This window comes from Myxocyprinus asiaticus, chromosome 35, assembly GCF_019703515.2.
Source record: "Myxocyprinus asiaticus isolate MX2 ecotype Aquarium Trade chromosome 35, UBuf_Myxa_2, whole genome shotgun sequence".
Taxonomy (NCBI): domain Eukaryota; kingdom Metazoa; phylum Chordata; class Actinopteri; order Cypriniformes; family Catostomidae; genus Myxocyprinus; species Myxocyprinus asiaticus.
In genome coordinates, this window is record NC_059378.1 from 32,467,050 (window position 1) to 32,489,178 (window position 22,129).

Here is a 22,129-nt window from a genome sequence, read left to right on the forward strand (position 1 = left end):
CTTGAGATCAAACCTGCAATCTTTCAGTATGCAGTCTGTTACCTACAAGCCTTAAAGGAATGGTTCACCCAAAAATTTTAATGCTCTCATCATTTACTCACTCTTAGGCCATCCCGGATGTGTATGACTTTCTTTCTTCAGCAGAACACAAATGAAGATTTTTAGAAAAATATTAGGGGTGCACCGATCAAAATCTGCCGATATTTGTTCTCTGTGACGAACATCCGTGATCAGCGATCGGTTGATCGTGCCTAAAAGCAGGGCCAATCATTTTTGCAGAACGCAGTGAATCACACATACACTGCTACTCTAATGAATGACCGCTTTCTCAGCCCTTGAAGCATGACAGAGTGGCCTTTGAAGGGTTGTTGTTGTCAGTTATAAGCATTCACGAATTTAAACTTTCAGACATTATGTAATTCGCATGAATTTGCATTTTTTAATTTTTTATTTTTTTATTTTATTTTTATATAATGTGTAAGAATTACACGTGTATGAATATTAAGTTGGCCATTTTCTAGAGTCATTACGGTAGTAATTCTGACTCATTGCACAGTGGGCAGGAAGAGGATAAAGAGGCTGCAAAGGGGTATACAAATGAAATAAACAACAAATAAACATGCAAATACAAATATGAGGACACGTGATGTAATGTGAGTCGTGACAATCAGACATTGTGTGGAGCGATAGAGACTGTTTGAGCGATCATGAGCGCTTTTAGCTTTAATCTCTTTAACATGAGCGCTTTCTGTGTCAATCAAACATGCAAGCTCTCCAGGTGCTCTCAATATGTCATCATCAGTCACTCATCGCAGCACTATTCTGTGAGGATCCCAATTTAAATCAAATTAATGCTGGTCACAATACCACTAATAACAGATATAACTGTATATAACCTTCAATAACGGCACCGCGTTTTATGTATTTGCTTAATAATTAGTGATTTGTGTTACAAGATGCCAAAGACAGTAAACAAATCATAGATATTAATGATTTCTCACTGGAGCAGTTTTAGAGCTTGTAATGAATATGTCTATCATATTTTTGAAAGTATCTCTGCTATGTGTGATGCTCTCATGGTTTTTGGTTGCCAGTATGTCACAGTGACCTTATGATATTGACAACAGAACTATTCGTAACTGTTTTCATTACAAATAAATGTTAGCAATTCACAATGAATGTAATTTTAATGTCATTTTGGTAACACTTAATAAAAAGGTTTAATTTCTTAAACATTAGTTAATGCTTTAGGTATCATGAACAAACAATGAATATATTTTTACAGCATTTATTCATCATAATGTTAGTTAATAAATATACAATTGTACATTGTTAGTTTATGTTAGTTCATAGTGCATTAATGTGCATTAACTAATACAACTTTTGATTTTAAAAATGTATTAGTATATGTTGTAACTAACATTAAATTCATTAACTCATTTTAACTACTACAGTAATGTTGTTATATAATGTTAACAAATGGAACCTTTTTGTAAAGTATTACCATCATTTTAATGTGTGGGCAAAAACATATAACTGCAGCATATAACTTGCAAAAGTGTGGCAAAGGGCACTTTAAGAAAAAATCAGTATCACCAATCTTAGTGTTAAAATTGGTATTGGCCTCAAATTTTGTGATCGGTGCACCACTAAAAAATATCTCAGCTCTTTTGGTCCTTACAATGCAAGTGAATGGGTTCCAGAATTTTGATGCTGCAAAAATCTAATAAAACAGCATAAAAGTAATCCATATGACTCCAGTGGTTAAATCAATGTCCTCAGAAGCGATATGATAGGTGTGGGTGAGAAACAGATAAATATGTAAGTATTTTAAGTATCTTTCTTGCTTGGATAAAAATATATAATTTTTTTACTATAAATTCTCCTCCCTGCTCATTCAACCTCCACTTTAACTTTCACTTTTACATTGTTCTTCTTGTGTTTTTGGTGATTTACATTCTTCATGTGTATGCCCCCTACTGGGCAGGGAGAAGAATTTCTAGCAAAAATGGATTTAAATATTGATCTGTCTCTCACCCACACCTATCATATCACTTCTGAAGATATGGATTTAACCACTGTCATATGATTTACTTTTATAATGACTTATGTGATTTTTGGAGCATCAAAATTTTGGCACCCATTCACTTGCATTTTGAGGACCTACAGACCTGATATATTCTTCTAAAAATCTTCATTTGTGTTCAGCAGAAGAAAGTCATACACATATGGGATGGCATGAGGTAATGATTAATGAGTAAATGATAAGAGAATTAAATTTTTGGGGTGAACTATTCCTTTAAAACATCCTGCTTAAAACATTTTAGGGTCCCAGTAAATCAAGAAAGACAGTATAAAGCAGGCACGTGCCATGGGCTTTGAGACTCGGCAAGCATCAAAGATTTTTAATACACATTATTAAACGCTGTGCCTAAAACATATTATACGGGTGAGTGTAATGTTGTGGAAATGTAGTTGACGTAAATTGTTGCCTTAGAACCCACTAGTCAATGGGGAAAAAAAATTGTCACAGTGGCTAACTTCATGACCAAATTGTTTTAAATTCAGTACAGTAATATTGCTCATATCACACAAATTAAAGATTGTCATATACTGAGCCAAGCATGTTTATGTCCATTAAATCATGCAATGAACCATAGTGCCAGAAGAGCTTGTTTTGACATACAACAAACAGAAAAAGATTGCCAATTACTCGTTTCAACATCATAGGCCTCACATGTCACTCTTCCCACAGTTCAGACAACAATCTGAATGCACAAGGCTAATGTAACGTAGACACAGCAGTCTACATCCCTTTATATATATTTTTTAAACAGACACTGCGCCCTAACATTAACTATAAAACAGACATAGCATAACACAAGGACATGATTGCCAGATCAATACTTCATAGCCTCAGACTAACCAGAAACAATAGCCTAGTATCTATGACCTAGTAGCAATAACACAGATTTTTTATAAATATTTTAACTTACCTTTACTTGAACACAAAATCAATGCGTCTCTCCTTGCTAATTAACATCTCCGTCACTTTGTTGTAAAAAAGTTGTAAGTAAAATTTGCCTGCTTGTTGAAGTTTCGATAGCCTCTCTTTCTCAATTCCATGAAATCAACTTCACAAAATCCTTGTATGTCGCTGATGCTTACACTATATCCATTTTAGCGCTAAATAACGCATTAGTTATGTGAACTTGAGCGTGTTGACGTAAAAAAAAATCTATCAGATAGCGTAACTGAAGGAAGGAGCATTCTGATTGGCTTACTCATTATGGTAAGCATGCTTACCTTGGTCATTTGTAGTAGCGGCATGATTCAATTTGAATGAACGTACAGTGTTGAATGAAAGGGCGGTAAACAATGCTTTGAATCCAAGTCAGAGGAAGCATAACATAAAGTGCTCATACCTGAGGGTGTCGCCAAAGCGAAAACTGTCTGTGCTGCTCAACTTGAGTAAAAGATGAAGAATTTGAATGAAATCAGTAGTTTATATTAACGATTATATTTAAATATTTCATAGTGTCATTTTTCTTTTCACCCTTCTGTAAGGTAAGCACTGCTAAACTTGCTTATATGGATGGCATGTCCCTGGTATACAGTATAGAGAATATTCTCAGACCTGTGTGCAGTGTGTGTGCTGATTGCTGGGGCAAGAAGATCTTTTGAATTTTAAAGCTTATGGTTTGAGAATATGATGTGATTTGATGTTCATATATCCTCTTTCAGGGTCCAGATGGTCCATCAGGTCCTCAGGGTCTTGCTGGACAACGGGGTATTGTTGGACTTCCTGGTCAGCGTGGTGAGAGAGGTTTTCCTGGTCTGCCTGGACCCTCTGTGAGTTCAGCATTCTCACATAAACACACTGACATTTATAGTGCTACTGATGTTTTACTGGGCGATATGTTGATGGTTTATTAAACATACTTACATTTCTAACAGTGTCAGATATTTTAAAGATTCCAATAGGGATGTTCCGATCATTATCGGCCACCGATTGTTATCGGCCGATATCATAGGCATCATTTACAGGTGGGACGTGTCCCTACCACTTTTTGCCTTTGCCAATTTTGTCCCCACCACTTTTTGAAATAGCTTTCATCAGGTAATTGTCTTATGCAGAAGTAACATCTCCAGTTCTTGAGCAGGAGTTTCCACGTCATTTGTGTGTGTTAAAATAAGTGGCAATCCAGCAATGGATTTTGTTATTTTTTAATATAATAATGAGTGCTCGTTGTGGCTGTCATCAGTGATATTGAGTGACAGCAGGCAGCGAAGTTCTCTCCTGCATCCAGACCATTGATCTATACAGTATATAGAACTGGATCGCTGACGCAAAGGTAAACTGCCAGCAGGAGGTGAAGCCACCAGAATTGTTCAAGCGGCCATCTTGGTGTGCTCCAACTGCTACAGAGCATCAATGACTGACAGCTAATAACGCAGGCGTTTCACCGTCTCCGAGCTCCGGATACAACAGTCGCATGTCGCCCTCTAGTGACAATCATGTTTAATGTTTAATTTGCTTGTTATTAAATTAGATTATGGTATGGTATTACCAACAGGGTCATTCAGTTAACAGTGACAGTGCAGAAAGCTTACATACAGTGCATCCGGATAGTATTCACAGCGCTTCCTTTTTCCACATTTTGTTATGTTACAGCCTTATTCCAAAATGGATTAAATTCATTATTTTCCTCAAAATTCTACAAACAATACCCCATAATGACAATGTATTTAGGATATATATATACACATATATGGCGACAACGATGGGCGTGGAGTCAATAATTCCAAGTATACCACATGGATATCACACCTCAAGACATGTTTAGTGTGTTTATTGAAAAGTAATCAACACCTTAGAAGTCTGTCAATCAGAATCAAGCATTTAACAGTGTCATGGTATAATGTATATGTATTTATTAAGATGTTGCTCCTTTTAATAGCTTCAAAGTGGCTAACTACTTGTAGCTTGTAGTGTAGCTTACTACGTTTGCCTCTTGTTATTGAACTACGTTAAATAATGAGTAGCTTGTAGGCTTGGGATCGATCCCTTTTTCAAGCACTGATAATTTCCCTGATGGTTAATGAGCTACTGTATATCGGCATTTTTTTCAGATATAAATAGGGCTATTCGTTGCTACACCAAATCCTTAAATCTACTTAATTCTTCGCACAATGGGTCTCATTCATGAAACTTTCCTAAATATATCAATTCGGAGTCATTTGCACGTAAAATGGATCTTCACAAAAACTTTCCTCCGGATTAACGAACGCTTCGTCCACCCAGATTCGTAAATGGGGGCGTATGCATGTTCATTCATAATTATCATAATTCACGCCCATGAAAATGCCATATAAGGAAGGCATCAGGAAATTCAAATAGGGATATGCGGAACAGTAATGAAAGGATTTTAAAATGAAGGGCATTCAAATCACAACATTTTGATTTAGCAAACATTTTGGTGTGGTCACCAGGAAATTAGGAATTTACTGTAATCGCATGTTTTGGCTGCCAGAGGTTCTTTTGTGAATCAAACAGTCCAATAGGTCAATAAAAATGGTTTGACATGAAGCTTTAGTGTAAAAAATGTTCAGTTCTTTTTTGCAGGAGGATGTCCACCACCATTAACATTAGCCTATTTGGCTCAGTCGAATACATTGCCAACATCATTGGTGAACCAACTTGTCGGGTAAATCCTGATGGTAACAGTGATGTACTTGCAACTGGAAGAATCTTCAGAAAAATTAATAGAATGCCTGAAGAAGATCAAAGTTCGAAGGCCGAAATGCTGTAAGCTAATAAAGATTTGCAAGCTACAACAGTGTGCAGGGCTTTTTACTATTTATTTTTCTGTTGTATTGTGTACGCACCTGCCCGAGATGTGTTTATTAATAGGTTAACAGCATTGGCACTGGCCATACGTTATCAACTGAATGTGATTTATTGATGCCTATACTGAATTATGAAACCTAAATTATAGAGTTCATATCAAATAAAGAAACTGTCCAACAGTTTGTGTCTTTCCACAAACTTTTTGCCCCATGCCAAGCAATTCTGCTGGAAAAATTATAAACAATTTATGAAGCAGAGTTGGGAATAAACTTTGAGGAAATAAATGCAAGCAACAAAAACATTTTTTTAATGAAGTATATGGTTTAAAAAGATAATGACCAACCACATTTGTTTATTTTTAAGATTAATTTTACTTAGATCATTTTTCCATTACTTATTTAATTTCACTGCCCAATACAAGCAGAAATATTTTTTTTTTAGTTTTCGTATTTTCAAAACGTTAGTTGGTACGAACGACATTTACATCTGCTCCTGACCACGTGTAAATTGTGCGTAAGACATCTGAAAGTGTTGTGTTCTTTCAGGCAAACTGACATGACTACATTTTGATAAAAGTTAAATTAAATAAGTAATGAAAAATTAACCAATAATTAAATGAGTTTAAAAAAACTTTTAAAAAAATAACATAAATTAGTTAAAAAAAAATCTTTGATTTCTTTTTAAACCATAGCCTAAACTTAGTTAGAATCGTTTCTTTGCTGCTTGCATTTATTTCTTCAAATTATAGTGTATTCTCATATCTGCTTTGTGTTGGATTTTCTCGAAAAAATGAATCTAACGTGACTGGTTGGACAGTTTCTTCATTTGATATGAGCTCTATAATTTAGGTTTCATAATTAAGTATGCAATAAATAATTTGCATTCAGTTGATAACATATTGTCAGTGGTAATGCTGTTAAACCTATAAATAAACACATCACGGGCAGGAGTGTACACAATGGGGAAAAAATCGAAATATAGCTTGCAAATCTGTACTATCTTACAGTGATTCAGTCAAAGATCTTCTTCAGGTATTCTATTAATTTCTCTAAAGATTCTTCCAGTTGCAAGAGAGGAATATCACTGTCACCATCATGATTTACCCAAGAAGTTTCACGAATGATGCTGCACAGAAACAGAGAAGGTAAATAGTGGTGGACATTCTCCTAGCGGCATATATATATATAAAATATACAATATGTGTGTGTGTGTGTATATATATATATATATATATATATATATATATATATATATATATATACAATGTATACATTTTTACGTCAAACCATTTTTATTGACCTCTTAGACTTTTATTCACAAAAGAAAGTTCCCCACTTTTTTTGAGATGTTATTGTGTTTGCCGAATCTAAATTTTACTATGTGAATGCACTTCACTCATTAAAGCGGTTTCATTACTGTTCCGCAAAGCTGTTAAAAGCATTTACTATCAAGCCTGGTGCCTTCCTTATGTGGTGTTTTCATGGGGGTGACTAATGGTAATTGTGAATGAACATGCACATGCCCCCTGTTTACAAATGTTTGGAATTTACTAACACACGTTAAATGAGCAAGTCTGGGGGGGTGCTGATCGTTTGTGAATACAGAAGAGATTTTTTGTGAAGGTCCATTTTACAGGCAAATTACTCTGAATATTTAATATATTCATGAAATTTCATGAATGATACCCAATAGTCTTAGTCTCTTCACACATATTTCTCAACACAACGTTAGTCAATTATGAGCGGCAGGGTAACTTCAGCTCCTCTAACATGTTTCGGAAAAAGGGACTCTCCACCATGTTTAGTGGCAGCATATCTCTGACTATTAACTTAGCTACACAATTTGTTAGCTTCTTGGCCTGTGGCAATTCAATTGCTAATTTTTTCCAAGGGCTGACGTGCTTTTTAAATTCTTCACATGCGTTAACGCGTTAATTATGACAGCAGACATGAGTTAAGCGTTGTATTTAATTATTTGCATGATTTTAAATAAGACCCCCCCCCCAAGCATGTGCAACTTTCCAGGAGGTCTCCTGTTGCATTCAGGGGGGTCTAGACCCCCTAGACACTCAGTAATTCACACCATGATCATAACATAAAGTTACCCACAACGAAACACCATGCGAAACACCAGCTGCACAAATATAGGGGTTACAGAGGTGGCGATAACTTAGTATTACATACAGTATATGTTATGTCACCCCCTTGTGTTCTCCCAAAGCTATTACGCCAGACTAAATTAAATGGAAGGTCAACAGACTGAATTGGAAAGCACACAAATTAGGCTTCTAATTTAAATGTTGGCTAATATTAATATATTGATGCCTCAAAACCCTATCAAGAAAATAACGTGCCGATCAATAATCCATATTTTATGACATTCCTAGTAGCATTGGATGCTACAGTTTCAGAGTAGCTTTAACAATTACATTACAGATATGGTTACATAATGAGACATTTTCTCTGAACGTTGTTGTTTGTCTCATTGCACAAAAAAAATCAAAATATCTCCACTAAAAACTAAAAAAGTAATGTTGCTTAAAATGGGATTGTATTGTAAAATTTGCTGAATTGCACCTCATGTAATATAAAGAAAAATGCTGATAGGTAAGCTTGTAAATCACATTTCATTGATGAATGACAGGGTGAGCCCGGTAAACAAGGAGCCTCTGGAGGGCCTGGAGACCGTGGACCCCCTGGACCCGTAGGATCACCTGGTCTGACAGGATCTGCTGGAGAACCTGGTAGAGAGGTCAGTTTTAACCAGAGACCCTAACTTTTCCAAAATATTTCTTTAATTATTAAAGATATTCATTGAGACATACAGGTATGTTAAAAAGTTTACAGAAAAAAATGCCACATGGAAAGATTAGATAAATGTGTCTACAGTCACTTTTCTTACAAAATATTTTTGAATGACTTTTTGCTCTTGTTTTAAAATTGTTAAATATTCTCTATTGTTCTGTAGGGTAATCCTGGATCTGATGGACCTCCTGGTCGTGATGGTGCTGCAGGAATCAAGGTGACTTACACACTGTGCCTCACAAGGGTTTACTAAATATATTACATGATATTACATCATCACTTTACATTTGTCTTGCATTCTGTATTCTTACTGCTTACTCTGATGTCCATGGCCATCTTGTACATGTTCCACCAGCTTGTACACTCATTGTTTTATAGTTTGAATGATAACACTGTCTGATGAAGGGATATACTGTAATGCCTATGCTCTGTCGTGTTGTTTTCAGGGTGACAGAGGTGACACTGGTCCAGCTGGTGCATCTGGAGCTCCAGGTGGTACAGGTGCCCCTGGTCCTGTTGGACCCACCGGTAAACAGGGAGACCGGGGAGAGGCTGTAAGTACAGATTATCCAACTATCAGACAAAATTACATTCAAAATTTTCCATACAGTATGTCACACACAGTTTCCTTAAATAAATACAACATATTTGACAGAATATGTTCCTCAGGTAGAACTAACCATTGGGCAGTATGAGTCTGCTGTGAGAAATTTCTTTATTATTCAGAAAAGACATGTTGACCTCAAGCGGCTGAATACTGAATTTTTTCAGCTAAGATGTGTGAAATAAACTGTGAGGTATTTCCACCCTGTCAGTAACAAATTTCAGACTGCTAAAGCAAATTATTTTCACATCTGTGCTGTGCAATTGAAGCCTGATTTCATGTGCGCGTCTCGCAAGCTATTGCAGAATCACTCGCGGCAATTATCTGCTCTGTGCTATCTCTGGGGCATGCAGGTGCACACGTGAGTCAACAGGCTTCTCTTGACATGCGTGCTGCAGGGACGGAATTGTGCATAGCGGATCACACACGACACCATTGGGACTCAATTCGCTTGATATCGCAGCACAGATCACAAAATTACGCAACCCATTTGAATTCTACTGAGAAGTTTTTAACTGACGTGGAAAATGGTTACAATGCTGTGCCATGTGCCAAAATAAAGAGTTTTTAAACTACACATCATCACCCTTACTAAAATGTATCATGGTAAACTGTAACAGAGATTTTATATAGAAAATGATCTCTCAGGAGGAATCTATCTGAGACTTTAACATAAAGGCAAGCAGAATGTAGAATAAAGGGCTTTAAAGTCTGGACCTTTGGAATTATTAATAAATTATTAGCAAAGTTGTCCTCATCTGTAATATATGTTTTGTTCTAATGAGGTTTGATATTAGGAAACAAACCGGCCATGTTTGCCTTCAGATATTCACAGAGATTACTTAAATCATTAAGAGCCTGGTGAAAAAATATCTGTTAAGAAGTAGGAACAAACTTTTTCACTAAAAGCACATTTTCAACTCTTTGTACAGTCAGAATGTTAAAACTAGCCTTATTTCTTCTTCAAAGTATCTTGGAAAATCAAAGTCAAATTCAAAATGTTCTTGATGCTTAGATGATCAAAAATAAGTTGTATATCCAATGTATACATGATATACAACTACATAATTACGTTAAATATTAATTAATTGCAATTATGTATAAAACAACTTTGTGTGTGTAGATCACCGTGTACATCAGCCACCACCGAAGACCATTGTAACCCAGGAAAAACCCTGAATTTGTAATGTTAACTTACTGTATTGACTGCCTCTGTGTTCCCTAAATGTAAAGACTTCAGTTAAGATTTGTCTAGAAAAAATGTTGATCAGGGCATTGAACTTAATCATTCAAGTTATGTCAAGTCCCATTAAACAGAGTGGATAGCTTGGCATCATCTTTGTATATATCTGAATTAACACACTTATCACTCGTGATCTTTTAACTGCAGGGACCGAAAGGACCTTCTGGACCTCTGGGGCCTGCTGGAGCTCGGGGAATGCCTGTAAGTACTTCTCTTGCCAACAATTAATAACCCATGAGTCTTTTCTATATTTCTTTTATTTCTGACCTATTCCAAAAATTCAGATGCCGAAACTCCCAATTCTAGTTTCAGATGTCTTAATAATTAACATGTAGTTCATGTGAATACAGCATATCCATTTAATGTGCAGTTGCTCATGTCTGTATATGACAGGGACCTCAAGGGCCACGTGGAGATAAAGGAGAGTCAGGTGAATCGGGCGAGAGAGGTCAGAAAGGTCATCGAGGTTTTACGGGTCTTCAGGGTCTGCCTGGACCACCTGTAAGTTCATATTTCACTGTGACACATAAACTAGATCAGTGTTTCTCAACTGGATTTGCTTCAAGACCTACAGTATGGGGCCTGGGTAGCTCCACAAGCAAAGACGCTGACTACCACCCCTGGAGTCGCAAGTTCGAATCCAGGGTGTGCTGAGTGTCTCCTGCCAGGCTTCCAAAGCAACTAATAGGCCTGGTTGCTAGGGTGGGTAGAGTCACGTGGGTTACCTTCCTCGTGATCGCTATAAGGTGGATGATGCTGCGGTTAATAGCATGAGCCTCCACATGCACTAGGTCTTTGCGGTTATGTGCTCAGCATGCCACGTGATAAGATGCGTGGGCTGACTGTCTCAGAAGTGTAGGCAACTGAGGCGAGGCGAGTCACTGTGTCACCACAACGAATTAGAGCACACTGGGAATTGGCATGTCAAATTGGGAGAAAAAAGGGGATAAAATCCACAAAAAAAAGACCTACAGTATATTTTACATTGGACATCAAATGGTGACCCGACACAGTATTGAAATTGTTTATCCAACAATAGTAAAAAAAAAACTTCCTTAAAATCAAACACTGACTTTTATTATTATTATGTTCTTATTACATTTAGTGGTCGACATAAACCATGTTTATCCTTGCTGCAAATTAACCTGTATTTAATGTAGTCTGGGTGGTATTTTCTTTTACCTTGTGTAGTTTTGTTGATGATTTTGAGGATAAGGGCATTTCACACGACCTGTCCATGATGACATCTGCATAATTTGACGAGCTTCTCACATGTGACAGATTAATTTGTGATAAAATACCATAATGCAGAGGTATTCAGTTAACGTTCCAAGCAGGGACCAGAAACAGTTCAAGGAGCGAAAATGATCAACATTTTTGGCTGAATGTAACAGAAAACAGGATAAAGAAAAAAATGGACTGACTGTTGAATAGTGCACACATTTCTTCTCATTATAAACATAGCAGAAGACAACTCTAGTATACTAGTTAGGGGCAAAGCACCTTCTGGCAGCGTAGTGAAGTGGATTGTGTGCAGAACTGTTAAAATGGGCCTGTAGTTGGTGACTTCAGAAGGATCTAAACCTGATTTTTGTTTTTTGAAGAATTGTTGTGAAAGCAGCAGTTTTTAAGTCTACTGGAACAGTGGCAGAAGCAAAAGACCTAATATTTATCAAGTATGAGATGGGAGCATGTATACCAGATAAACATGTTTTGATAAGAACAGTAGGAGCAAGACATGAATGTTCTAGCGGTGGTCATTCGCCCACTTTTAATGTGAATGGACCATTTGTCTGTGATTCGTTTCACATTATCGTGCCTCTGGTGTGCAAAGGCCCTAATGTGTGCCCATCAAAGATAAGATCCATGCACTCTATTTTCTTTGAATAATGTCTCTTTTAACCCTTTTTGGTATTGCGGGTCATTTTGACCCGTTTTTAAAATAGTTCTAAATGGGTCTGAAAGTTCTGCAAGGCCAAGGGAGGGTTAATATCATTTCTGTTCTTTAAAGTCAGTTGTTGATCAAAAAGTAAAAAGAAACATTAATTCTAGTCAGACATAGCGCAGATGCGATAAAGAAACCACACAGCTTCTTTCTGGTTAATGTGCACTCGATCAAAAAACAAGTCTGCCAGACACTCGCTCTGAACTGCCAGTATTCCTAAAGAGACAGTACCATTTTAGCACTTGTCAAAGAAATTAATGTAAAAATTATTTCTTTTACTTTTGTAAAGTCATTGAAAATGAAAAATTGGTGGTGATTTCAGTCTTTGATTTCCATTCAATGATGCCTGTGGGAGCCCTGTTAAAAGCGGTCCTGTATATAAGCAGGTGCTCAGCGTACACTATAGAGTTGGCAGTCAGGCCCATTTTCCTGTTTAAGTACTCAAGGCATCTTCCAGTTGCTTTTGTGGAAGAAAATTATGAAAGTACAATAAAATAAGGTTGAGGATGAGAACAGAAAGCTCTAGAACAGAGCGAGTAAGAATGAGTAAAAGAGTAAGTTAGTAACAGAGAGAGCTGTAAGGAAGGGTGAGCAGAGTTTAAGAGGAAGTCAGAGATGAGTGATGTTGTGGAGGGGAACAGAGGAAATCAACTAAACAAAGTAATCAAGTATGTAGATGAGACTTCTTTGAATACATTAAGACTTTTTTGAATAAACTAGCTTTGTTAACAAGCTCCTTAAAAGGTTAAGAAATATGTTTTAACCAATCAGTAATTGCCATTTATATTTTCTAGTATAGGGGTATGTAATCTTACTATAGGATATATTGGTTTTCTTATTTGATGGGTGAAACTGAAATCAATGAGTTTATGGTCAGATATTCCAATCTTTCAGCCATAGGTTTGGACATGGTTGAGACCAGAGGAACAGATTGGGTCAAGTGTGTGACCATGAGGAGAGTTAAGGTTAATATTTAGCTTTAAATGAAGTATTGACATGAATTCATTGGTTTTAGCACAGACCGTATTCACATGGACATGGGTTTAATCACAGACATAGCCATCCATTTAATAAATTCAATATGTACACAAAATAGAGGGAAAACGACAGAAGTTCTAGAACCCAATCCGCCCATCAACAATTAGTCGCTGAAAGGACAGTTACTCAACCAGACAACACGGTCAACATAGTTGAGCAGGTGGTATACACTTACTAACTATTCAGACAAGCAGTGGACAGACAGGGAGAGGGCTTGTGGTATGCTGAAGCAGTTAAGAGGTTCTTTTCAGACTATGGCGGTATGTAATAGTAAACCAATCGAGAGATACAAACTTATGTGCAAAGTAGTGGATGAAACAGCAGAAAGTAATACAGTGTAATATACCCAGTAAATATGGGAAATGTCGGCAGCATACAAAACTTAAATAAGAAGGCCAGTACAGGGGTTGTCGAAGTCCGAAACACTACAATCTAGAGGCAGGTGGTCAAAAAGATTCCAACAAAGGTTAAAAAAATACAACCAGAGTGGAAAGTTGTGAACAAAACAAACAAACGCAAAACAGAGCAGTGGCAGCCAGTTACACACAGCATGATCTCACAGGATGGAAAGTTCCCACATACCAAGTGTGTGCTGAGAGATTTGTTGATTATAATAGGAATCTAGTTTTGTTGCATCACGCTGCTCGCTTCCAGCATATAAACAGTGTCAGAGGGTTGTCCTGTCATAAACAGTTGTCATAATGTCTCGCAGTCCGGATGGAATGGCTACCAAAGAATTTGATTTTATGTAAATCCTTTGTCAACAAGACATGGTAGCATTTTCTCCTTACTTATAAATGTTGTTCAGTCTGTTTATTTTGCAATGCTAACAAAATTATTGCATGGTTAGTAACAGTTTAGCATAGTTTTTCACTACTGTCCACAACTTTATGAGAAAAGACCTGCGACAACTTTTTGGGTCGCAACCCACCAGTTGAGAGCCACTGAACTAAAGCAATTCAAATGCTGCAGTAAGATGTTCATTTGTTAACACAATGACATTTGTCCACACAGGGGCAGCCCGGTGATCAGGGGGCATCTGGACCTTCTGGACCTGGTGGTGCAAGAGTATGAACTGTGACATTCAAGGATGAATACATACTAATCTTAACCCTTACTGATGTGTGCTGAGACTCACTCTGTCTGACTCTTTGCAGGGACCCCCAGGCCCTGTCGGTCCGGCTGGTAAAGATGGAGCGAATGGTTTGCCTGGACCCATCGGACCCCCTGGACCTCGCGGACGCTCCGGAGAGACTGGGCCATCCGTGAGTACCAAAGAAAACACATGCTGAAAAGACAAACATTAGTCTATATATCATGATAAAAACAAACACTAGTCATTATGTCCCGATCAGACAAACATTAGTCTATATATCTTGAAAAGAAACATTAGTCTAAATATCCTGATAAGACAAACATTTGTCTACATACCTTGAGTACACAAGCATTAGTCTAGTGGTCTCCAACATGGTCCCACGTTGATCCTGTGAGTTGCCTGTAGAGCCCTTAATAAATAGCCTCGATTTCAATCCTTGATGTCCTTTCATTTCTTTTTCCATAAAACCTGAATGAGAATGTCAAAAAGAGCTATTTAAACATTTAATGTAACATGGTTTTTCCAGAAATTTTAAATATATATATTTTCACAGTGACTCAGTGAAACGTTACTAGTTTTAAAGATATGTTTGTGTGAGAGTGAGAGCGTGTTTACCTGCATATGCCCTGGCTCTCAATGGCTTAAGTCACATTTTGACATTTGCCCCATTCAGCCTTCGCTCTGCTGTTGAAATTGCCAATGCAAAATAGAAAATAAAAAGCCTGGACCTTTGTGAATTATAGACAAAGCTAGTTTTCCTTCTGTGTAAAATCTGTTTTCTTCTAATGCTCTCTGATTGTAGAAAAATATAACTGGTTTTGTTTGCCTTCAAATTTCCAAGAGATGATTGAATTTGAATCAACAAGAGCCTGATGAAAGGAATCTCAATTCAGCCACACTGTCAGAATAATTTAGTCCTTTATAAATTAGGTGTTATCTTTTTAACTTTTTATAAATGTTATAGATAGCCTTCTTGGTGATGATACCAGTAAATTTACATCTGCATACCAACTCAAAATCAATGCCTAACTGTCGAATTAACATTTCAGTGGGGCAAAATATGCAATATTATTGTTATTTGCAGTTATTTTTGTAGTATAATAATAATATTAGTTAATAATTGATTAATTAATTATTTAATATTAATAATAGGCCACAGACTTCTGCCCTTCACTGGTGCTACCAAATGAGGTGCTGGTGTCACTAATAGACTGAACAGACTAATCTGGAGCACAGTAGACTGAACAGGACTGAATCGGTCAGGAAACTCACTTATGGTTTCGATGACTTACTCTCACTAAACCGCAGGCTATTATGTCTGACTCTAAATGAGCCTAGAACCGTTACTGTGTTATGTTTACTTTTTGAAATATAAATTCTGACTGGTTGTTCATATGAAATACATATATTCATATACAGTATATATAAATGGTGAAAGGTTTTAAAGTTAAGTATTTTTCCCTGAATAAAAAAGTTTTACACAATTAAATTAATAGTACTTTTAAAAAGTATGGTTAAAATAATGTATACTTACATGAGATATGCAGCACAACAAAATATAAAAAAATTGTTGTGTATAAAAATTTAGTATTGACTCTTTCAAGCTAACAAAATTAAATTAAAAGTGAAGGACAGTAAAAAATTTGATTCATTGCTCCTCCTCAGGGTCCCCCTGGAAATCCTGGACCCCCTGGTCCTCCTGGCCCTCCGGGGCCTGGCATCGACATGTCGGCCTTTGCTGGTCTGTCTCATCTTGAGAAAGCTCCTGATCCCATGGGGTACATGAGGGCAGATCAGGCCGCAGGAGGTGTTCATCAGAATGATGTAGAGGTGGACGCGACGCTCAAAATTCTCAACAACCAGATGGAGAACATCCGCAGCCCTGATGGCACTAAAAAGAACCCTGCCCGAACCTGCAGAGACCTAAAACTTTGCCACTCAGACTGGAAGAGCGGTGAGTTTGCATTGGAGGCATAGCCTAGCTGTTAGCATCCATGCTTCAGTCACATAGAGCAGCAATCTTGTGTAGCCAGACCTTTAAGTAAACGGCAAATGGTCTAGTACACATTGCTGCTTATTCTGGCCAAGAAACGCCCAGAATAAGAGTCATGTAATGCAGCCAGTCTCAGTTTGTTTTGTTTTTATGTGTGCTTTATGTGTGGTTTCTCTGAGATAGATTATACCACAATTTAGACTGGCATACAGAACATTAAAGGAATAATTCACCCAAAATGAAAATTATCTCATCAATTACTCACCCTCATGCCATCCAAGATGTGTATGACTGTCTTTCTTCTGCTGAACACAAAGATTTTTATAAGAATATCTCAGCTCTGTTGGTCCATACAATGCAAGTGAATGGGTATCAAAAATTTGAAGTTCCAAAAGCACATAAAGGCAGCATAAAATTAATCCATAAGACTCAAGTGGTTAAATCTGTATCTTCAGAAGTGATATTATAAGTATAGGTGAGAAACAGATCAATATTTAAGTCCTTTTTTACTATAAATCTCCACTTTTATTTTCACATTCTTCTTTTGTTTTTTGGCGATTTGCATTCTTCTTGCATATCGCCACCTACTGGGCAGGAGAATTTATAGTAACCACTGGAGTCTTATGGATTACTTTTATGCTGCCTTTATGTGCTTTTTGGAGTTTCAAAATTTGGGTACCCATTCACTTGCATTGTGAGGACCTAGAGACCTACAAAAATCTTTGTTTGTGTTCAGCAGAAGAAAGACAGACATACACATCTGGGATGGCATGAGGGTGAGTAAATGAGAGAATATTCATTTTTGGGTGAACTATCCATTTAAATTTAAATAATAGACCTTATTTAGAGTAGCGCCATATTTGATTTTTGAAAGGAATGAAAATGAGGCTGTGAGGGATAGAACTAAAGTCAGTTCAGTGGGTTGTACTGTTGCTTAAATTGGTGTTCATCATTCAGCTGATGGAACACTAAACATAAAAAACATATTTCCAAACATTTCAGTAGATAAAACTCCTGATAACATACATCTTTATACAGTGCATGCCATTGTACAGAGTGGAAGCATGGGTTAAATTGGAATTGTGAAGTTGGTGGAACCCTAAAATCGGATGGCGATTCTGGTGCCCTAAGGGAGATATGAGATGATGCCCCCCAAATTTGTGATGTAATTTCTCATTATTTGGACTTTATGTTATGTGTCAAGTGGCTTTTATTGTCATTTCAACCATATACAGCTAGTACAGTACACAGTGAAATGAAACAACGTTCCTCCAGGACTATGGTGCTACATAAAAACAACATGAAACAACATAAAACAAACACAGAACTACATGAGACTGCACAGAACTAAAAGACCTACATATTTCTACACATTTATGTCTCACAATATACTGCAATAAGAGGAATCTTTCAAGGAGGTTGTGTAGGACCATAATCCATCCTTGCAACAGGTGCAAAATAGCAGTTTGAGTTTGTGAGGTATCTTTACATTAACAATACTTGATTAATCGTTTCTTCTTTTTGTAGGCGAGTACTGGATTGATCCTAATCAGGGCTGCACTGTTGATGCTATCAAGGTGTTCTGCAACATGGAGACCGGTGAGTCCTGTGTCTACCCAAAACCCTCCAACATCCCACGCAAGAACTGGTGGAGCGCCAAGAGTACTGAACGCAAACATGTCTGGTTTGGAGAAGCCATGAATGGTGGATTCCACGTGAGTCAATAATAGCTTTGAGTTGGGTTCAGGAAAAATTTCAGTGGTATTCTGCAATGTGTAGTTTAACCTCTAGGTCATGAACATTCTCTGTCTTTGACCGCCACAGTTTAGCTATGGACATGACAATCTGGCAACTAACACAGCCAGTATTCAGATGACGTTCCTGAGGCTGCTGTCCACTGAGGCATCGCAGAACCTTACCTACCACTGTAAGAACAGCGTGGCCTACATGGACGAGGCCACCGGCAACCTGAAGAAGGCATTACTGCTGCAGGGTTCCAATGACGTGGAGATCAGAGCTGAGGGCAACAGCCGCTTCACGTACAGTGTTCTTGAAGATGGCTGCACGGTGAGGAAACACTTGAACAGTGTGCTTATTAGGTTGGGAATTAAGTGAAATAATTTTCATTATGATTTGTTGTTTACCACTCTTGAACATCTGCATTCTTTTGCGAACGGAACGCTGTAATAATTTAGTCTGATAGTGTTTCCAGCACTGCTGCTGAACCTATAGTTAAATTATGAGTTTGGAGTCTGAACTGAAATAAAGGACAGAGAAAAACCTTCCTCGCTAGTGCACAGAACTAAAATCGTTTAGTGAAATCATAATCAGAATCACTAAACTCCTACGATTCCCCTCTCTAGTGCTAATACAATGTGATTAATGCTTAAACCTGTATCTTCTTACAGTTGAGTTCTTTGTTCCTACAGAAACACACAGGGCACTGGAGCAAGACAGTCATTGAGTACAAGTCACAGAAGACGTCACGTCTACCTATCGTAGACATTGCACCGATGGATATTGGAGGAGCAAACCAAGAATTTGGAGTGGATGTGGGAGCAGTCTGTTTCTTGTAAAGACAGATGAAACCAGTAAACAAAATATGAGACACTCCAGTGTGAGGAATTAAGTAGGAGAGGAACTCAAGAATCAGATCTTTTTAAAGTGGGACATGTTTTTGACTAGATAAAGTCCTTCTGAAGGTGTTTTTTAGGATATGCACTGTTAGGCACTAGCAGTACTCATCTGCAACTGTACAATTCCTCACCAGCAGACACTCTCCACACGCCCTCAGCCCTCTGGGAACATCTCAAAATCCTACAGAATGGTACATAAGGGAATATGCCAGAGAGAAAGACAGGAAAACTATACGTGTGTCTTAGTTTTATTTATTTATTCTTAAGGTGCTATCCCTCTGCACATTTGGATCAACCGTTGAACATCACAAAGTCCAAAACTATTAGATTATCTTTTACCATCTATCACTTCCACATTTTTTTTTTAAATTTTTTTTTTTTTTACAAAACTCTGAACTTTGACAATCACATGCAAGTCACCTTTCTTATGACCACAGTGTATGTAAATTGCTGTGCATTAAAACATTATAAATGGTGCTAATCTTATAAAACGCCCTGTTTTTTTTCCAATAACTAGATATAAAATACTTTTACATTTTTATTTGTGTATATGCGTGCATGGGTGTGTGAGAGTTAGGTCTTTTATTTTTAATGTCTTTGCTAGTCCCTACACCTCTAATATCACTCTTTATTTGTGTATTTTTTAAAAGAGACCTTTTATATTTGTGGTCTGAACCCCAGTTTTGAACTTTCGTTTTAAGCTACCTCATGCTGGACAAAACATCAGATAAAATCAGCATAATCAAAGTGTGATTGGGCTATGTTCAAAATGTAAAAGATAAATTTCAGCGATCGGTACAAGAACATTTTATATTAAATTATATTCAAGAGTTCTTACATCCTTTGAAAATTTGTATTCAGAGTGATATATGATGTTGGCAAGATTAATAGATTTCTTAATATGTAAGAAATCTATAAAATAATTTTGTTATGGTTTTATAAAATGTAATTTTAATTGGAGATTTTAAAATGTAAAACCCATTGCTTGTTAGTTTTTTTCTTTCCTTTATCTATTTTTTGATGTTGGTTTTAGTTGCACTCTTTAGAAATAGGGTACAAGCCAGCTACTCAAGCACATCAACCCATCACGCTTCTGTGCGATGTGTTGCTTTTTGTTTTGTTTTGTTTTTTTTATGCTGAAATAAAAGGAGAATACTTTGTGTTGGTTTATATAGTATATGAGGAACAGAGGTGGGTTGATTTGACCTTGTTTTCCTGGAAAATAAAATGAGGATATGACAGCTTAAGTAAAATAGTTAAGACAATCAATATTTCAGATAATGTGTCTAAGTACAGTAGCACACACAGTAATTTGACCTTTGTCAGTCTGGTTAGTGTATGTTGAATAAGTAAATTTCAACTTGTACATTTGTGATCTGTTTTTCCCTGATTCACCGTAGCAATAACAGAATAATTTCTATGAAATAAATAGAGCAATTCTGGTATCTCTTTTATGTTGTTTTTAAGTATAATTTTGTAGCATGCAGTTTTACTTGTGTAAGAATTGTTATCAGAATCTTCTGTTATGAGTTGGGTTGGATCCCCACTGGGGAAAAACAAAACAAAAAACAGCTTAAAACATAAGGGCTGATCTGTTGTTCAGCTGGTGTGTGAATCCCTGGAAGTACTTGATACTGGCATTTTAACTCACAGACCCTCAGTTCTACATACAGGTTTTTGTTTTTTGAGCCAATCACCAGAGCAATACATGTCATATGACTAAACACAATGCTGATGTTACTACACGAAAACAGTATTGAGCCCTTAACTAGTCCTATCCTATCCTTGGTTGTGACGTCAAAGGCAGCAAAAGGGAATAATATGCCCATTTCACACTTTTAAGAGCCTTCTAAAAATGGTCACTGGCAAAACATATACAATAATATGAATTTTGAGATTTGTTGAGAGTTATTTTGTAAGAATACATGGCTACTTTTGAATGGCCGTCAACAGAGAAAGGTGTTTTTAGCCACCAAAATGGTGTAATTAAGTTATATACCAGCTAATTGGACCATACTAACCAGCCAAACCTTGACTCCAATGATACAACCAGCAAAGTTTTTGTCTATTCATCACAAGTTCAGGACGGGAGTGTGTTTTATGGTTAACACCATATGGTGACACCATGATATTCTATTGGGATGCTGCTCACCAAATCTGGATCAACATTTCTACCTGCTCTGAGAGTTCACCTCAGTCTTCACTTTGTAAGAAAAACTTGCCCTGTTGAGGACACAGCCCTCAACTAGGTTTAGTACTTCAAGAGGAGTGTAATATTTATAAACATATTATCATAGCTCTACTAAACCCTATTCAAGATGGATACAAAACCGACAAACCTCCTCCACTATGACCAATATCCAGAGTGATTTTCAGGCCTACTCTCAAGCTGCGCTTCACTTCACAGGGTCCCTAAGAGTGTCCACTAGGGAGTGCCCATAACTAACTCTCATAGGCTCTTTTCACATTTCATTGGCGTACATTATAGGAAATGTGGTCATAGTAGTGCCTAATCAAAAGTGATGTGAAATTGTGTTGCAGACGGGTGGGCAGACACCCAAACTTTGTTGACCCTTACCCTCTAGGGGCCCCAGCATTGCATTGTGAATGTGTGGCCTCACATGATTCCAGCTACATGGTAAAGTTCGCTGTTTCACACCCAAAGCAGACATATCGCTTCAGAAGACATGAGATATGTCCCAAACCGCACTATTCTACACCATTTTGTAGTGTAAGTAGTGAAAGTAGTATGTTTACACTGAAATGCAACAAAAAGAAGTGTACTATGAGTAATCAGATGATGCACTTCTTCAACCTTCAAAACGGAGTGTGGAATGTTGGACACTTCATGCACTCAGCGCTCATGGCTTGCCGTGAGTAGCAGAAGGGGCAGAAGCAAAGAGAAACTTCAAAGAAAGA

At 37.2% G+C, this 22,129-nt stretch overlaps 1 protein-coding gene across 2 annotated transcripts in view; it reads left to right on the forward strand.

Moving 5' to 3' along the window:
- col2a1b (collagen, type II, alpha 1b) overlaps positions 1-19,701 on the forward strand; it is a 103,013-nt gene extending 83,312 nt beyond the window's left edge. For both annotated transcript variants that reach the window (XM_051673227.1, XM_051673228.1), the window contains 12 exons: positions 3,745-3,852; positions 8,495-8,602; positions 8,819-8,872; positions 9,102-9,209; positions 10,650-10,703; positions 10,896-11,003; positions 14,500-14,553; positions 14,643-14,750; positions 16,247-16,535; positions 18,102-18,289; positions 18,399-18,641; positions 19,004-19,701. In XM_051673227.1, coding sequence (XP_051529187.1) covers positions 3,745-3,852; positions 8,495-8,602; positions 8,819-8,872; positions 9,102-9,209; positions 10,650-10,703; positions 10,896-11,003; positions 14,500-14,553; positions 14,643-14,750; positions 16,247-16,535; positions 18,102-18,289; positions 18,399-18,641; positions 19,004-19,150 — 1,569 coding nt within the window. In that variant the 3' untranslated portion in view covers positions 19,151-19,701. The remainder of the gene's footprint in view (positions 1-3,744; positions 3,853-8,494; positions 8,603-8,818; positions 8,873-9,101; positions 9,210-10,649; positions 10,704-10,895; positions 11,004-14,499; positions 14,554-14,642; positions 14,751-16,246; positions 16,536-18,101; positions 18,290-18,398; positions 18,642-19,003) is intronic.
- The last annotated feature ends 2,428 nt before the right edge of the window (positions 19,702-22,129 follow it).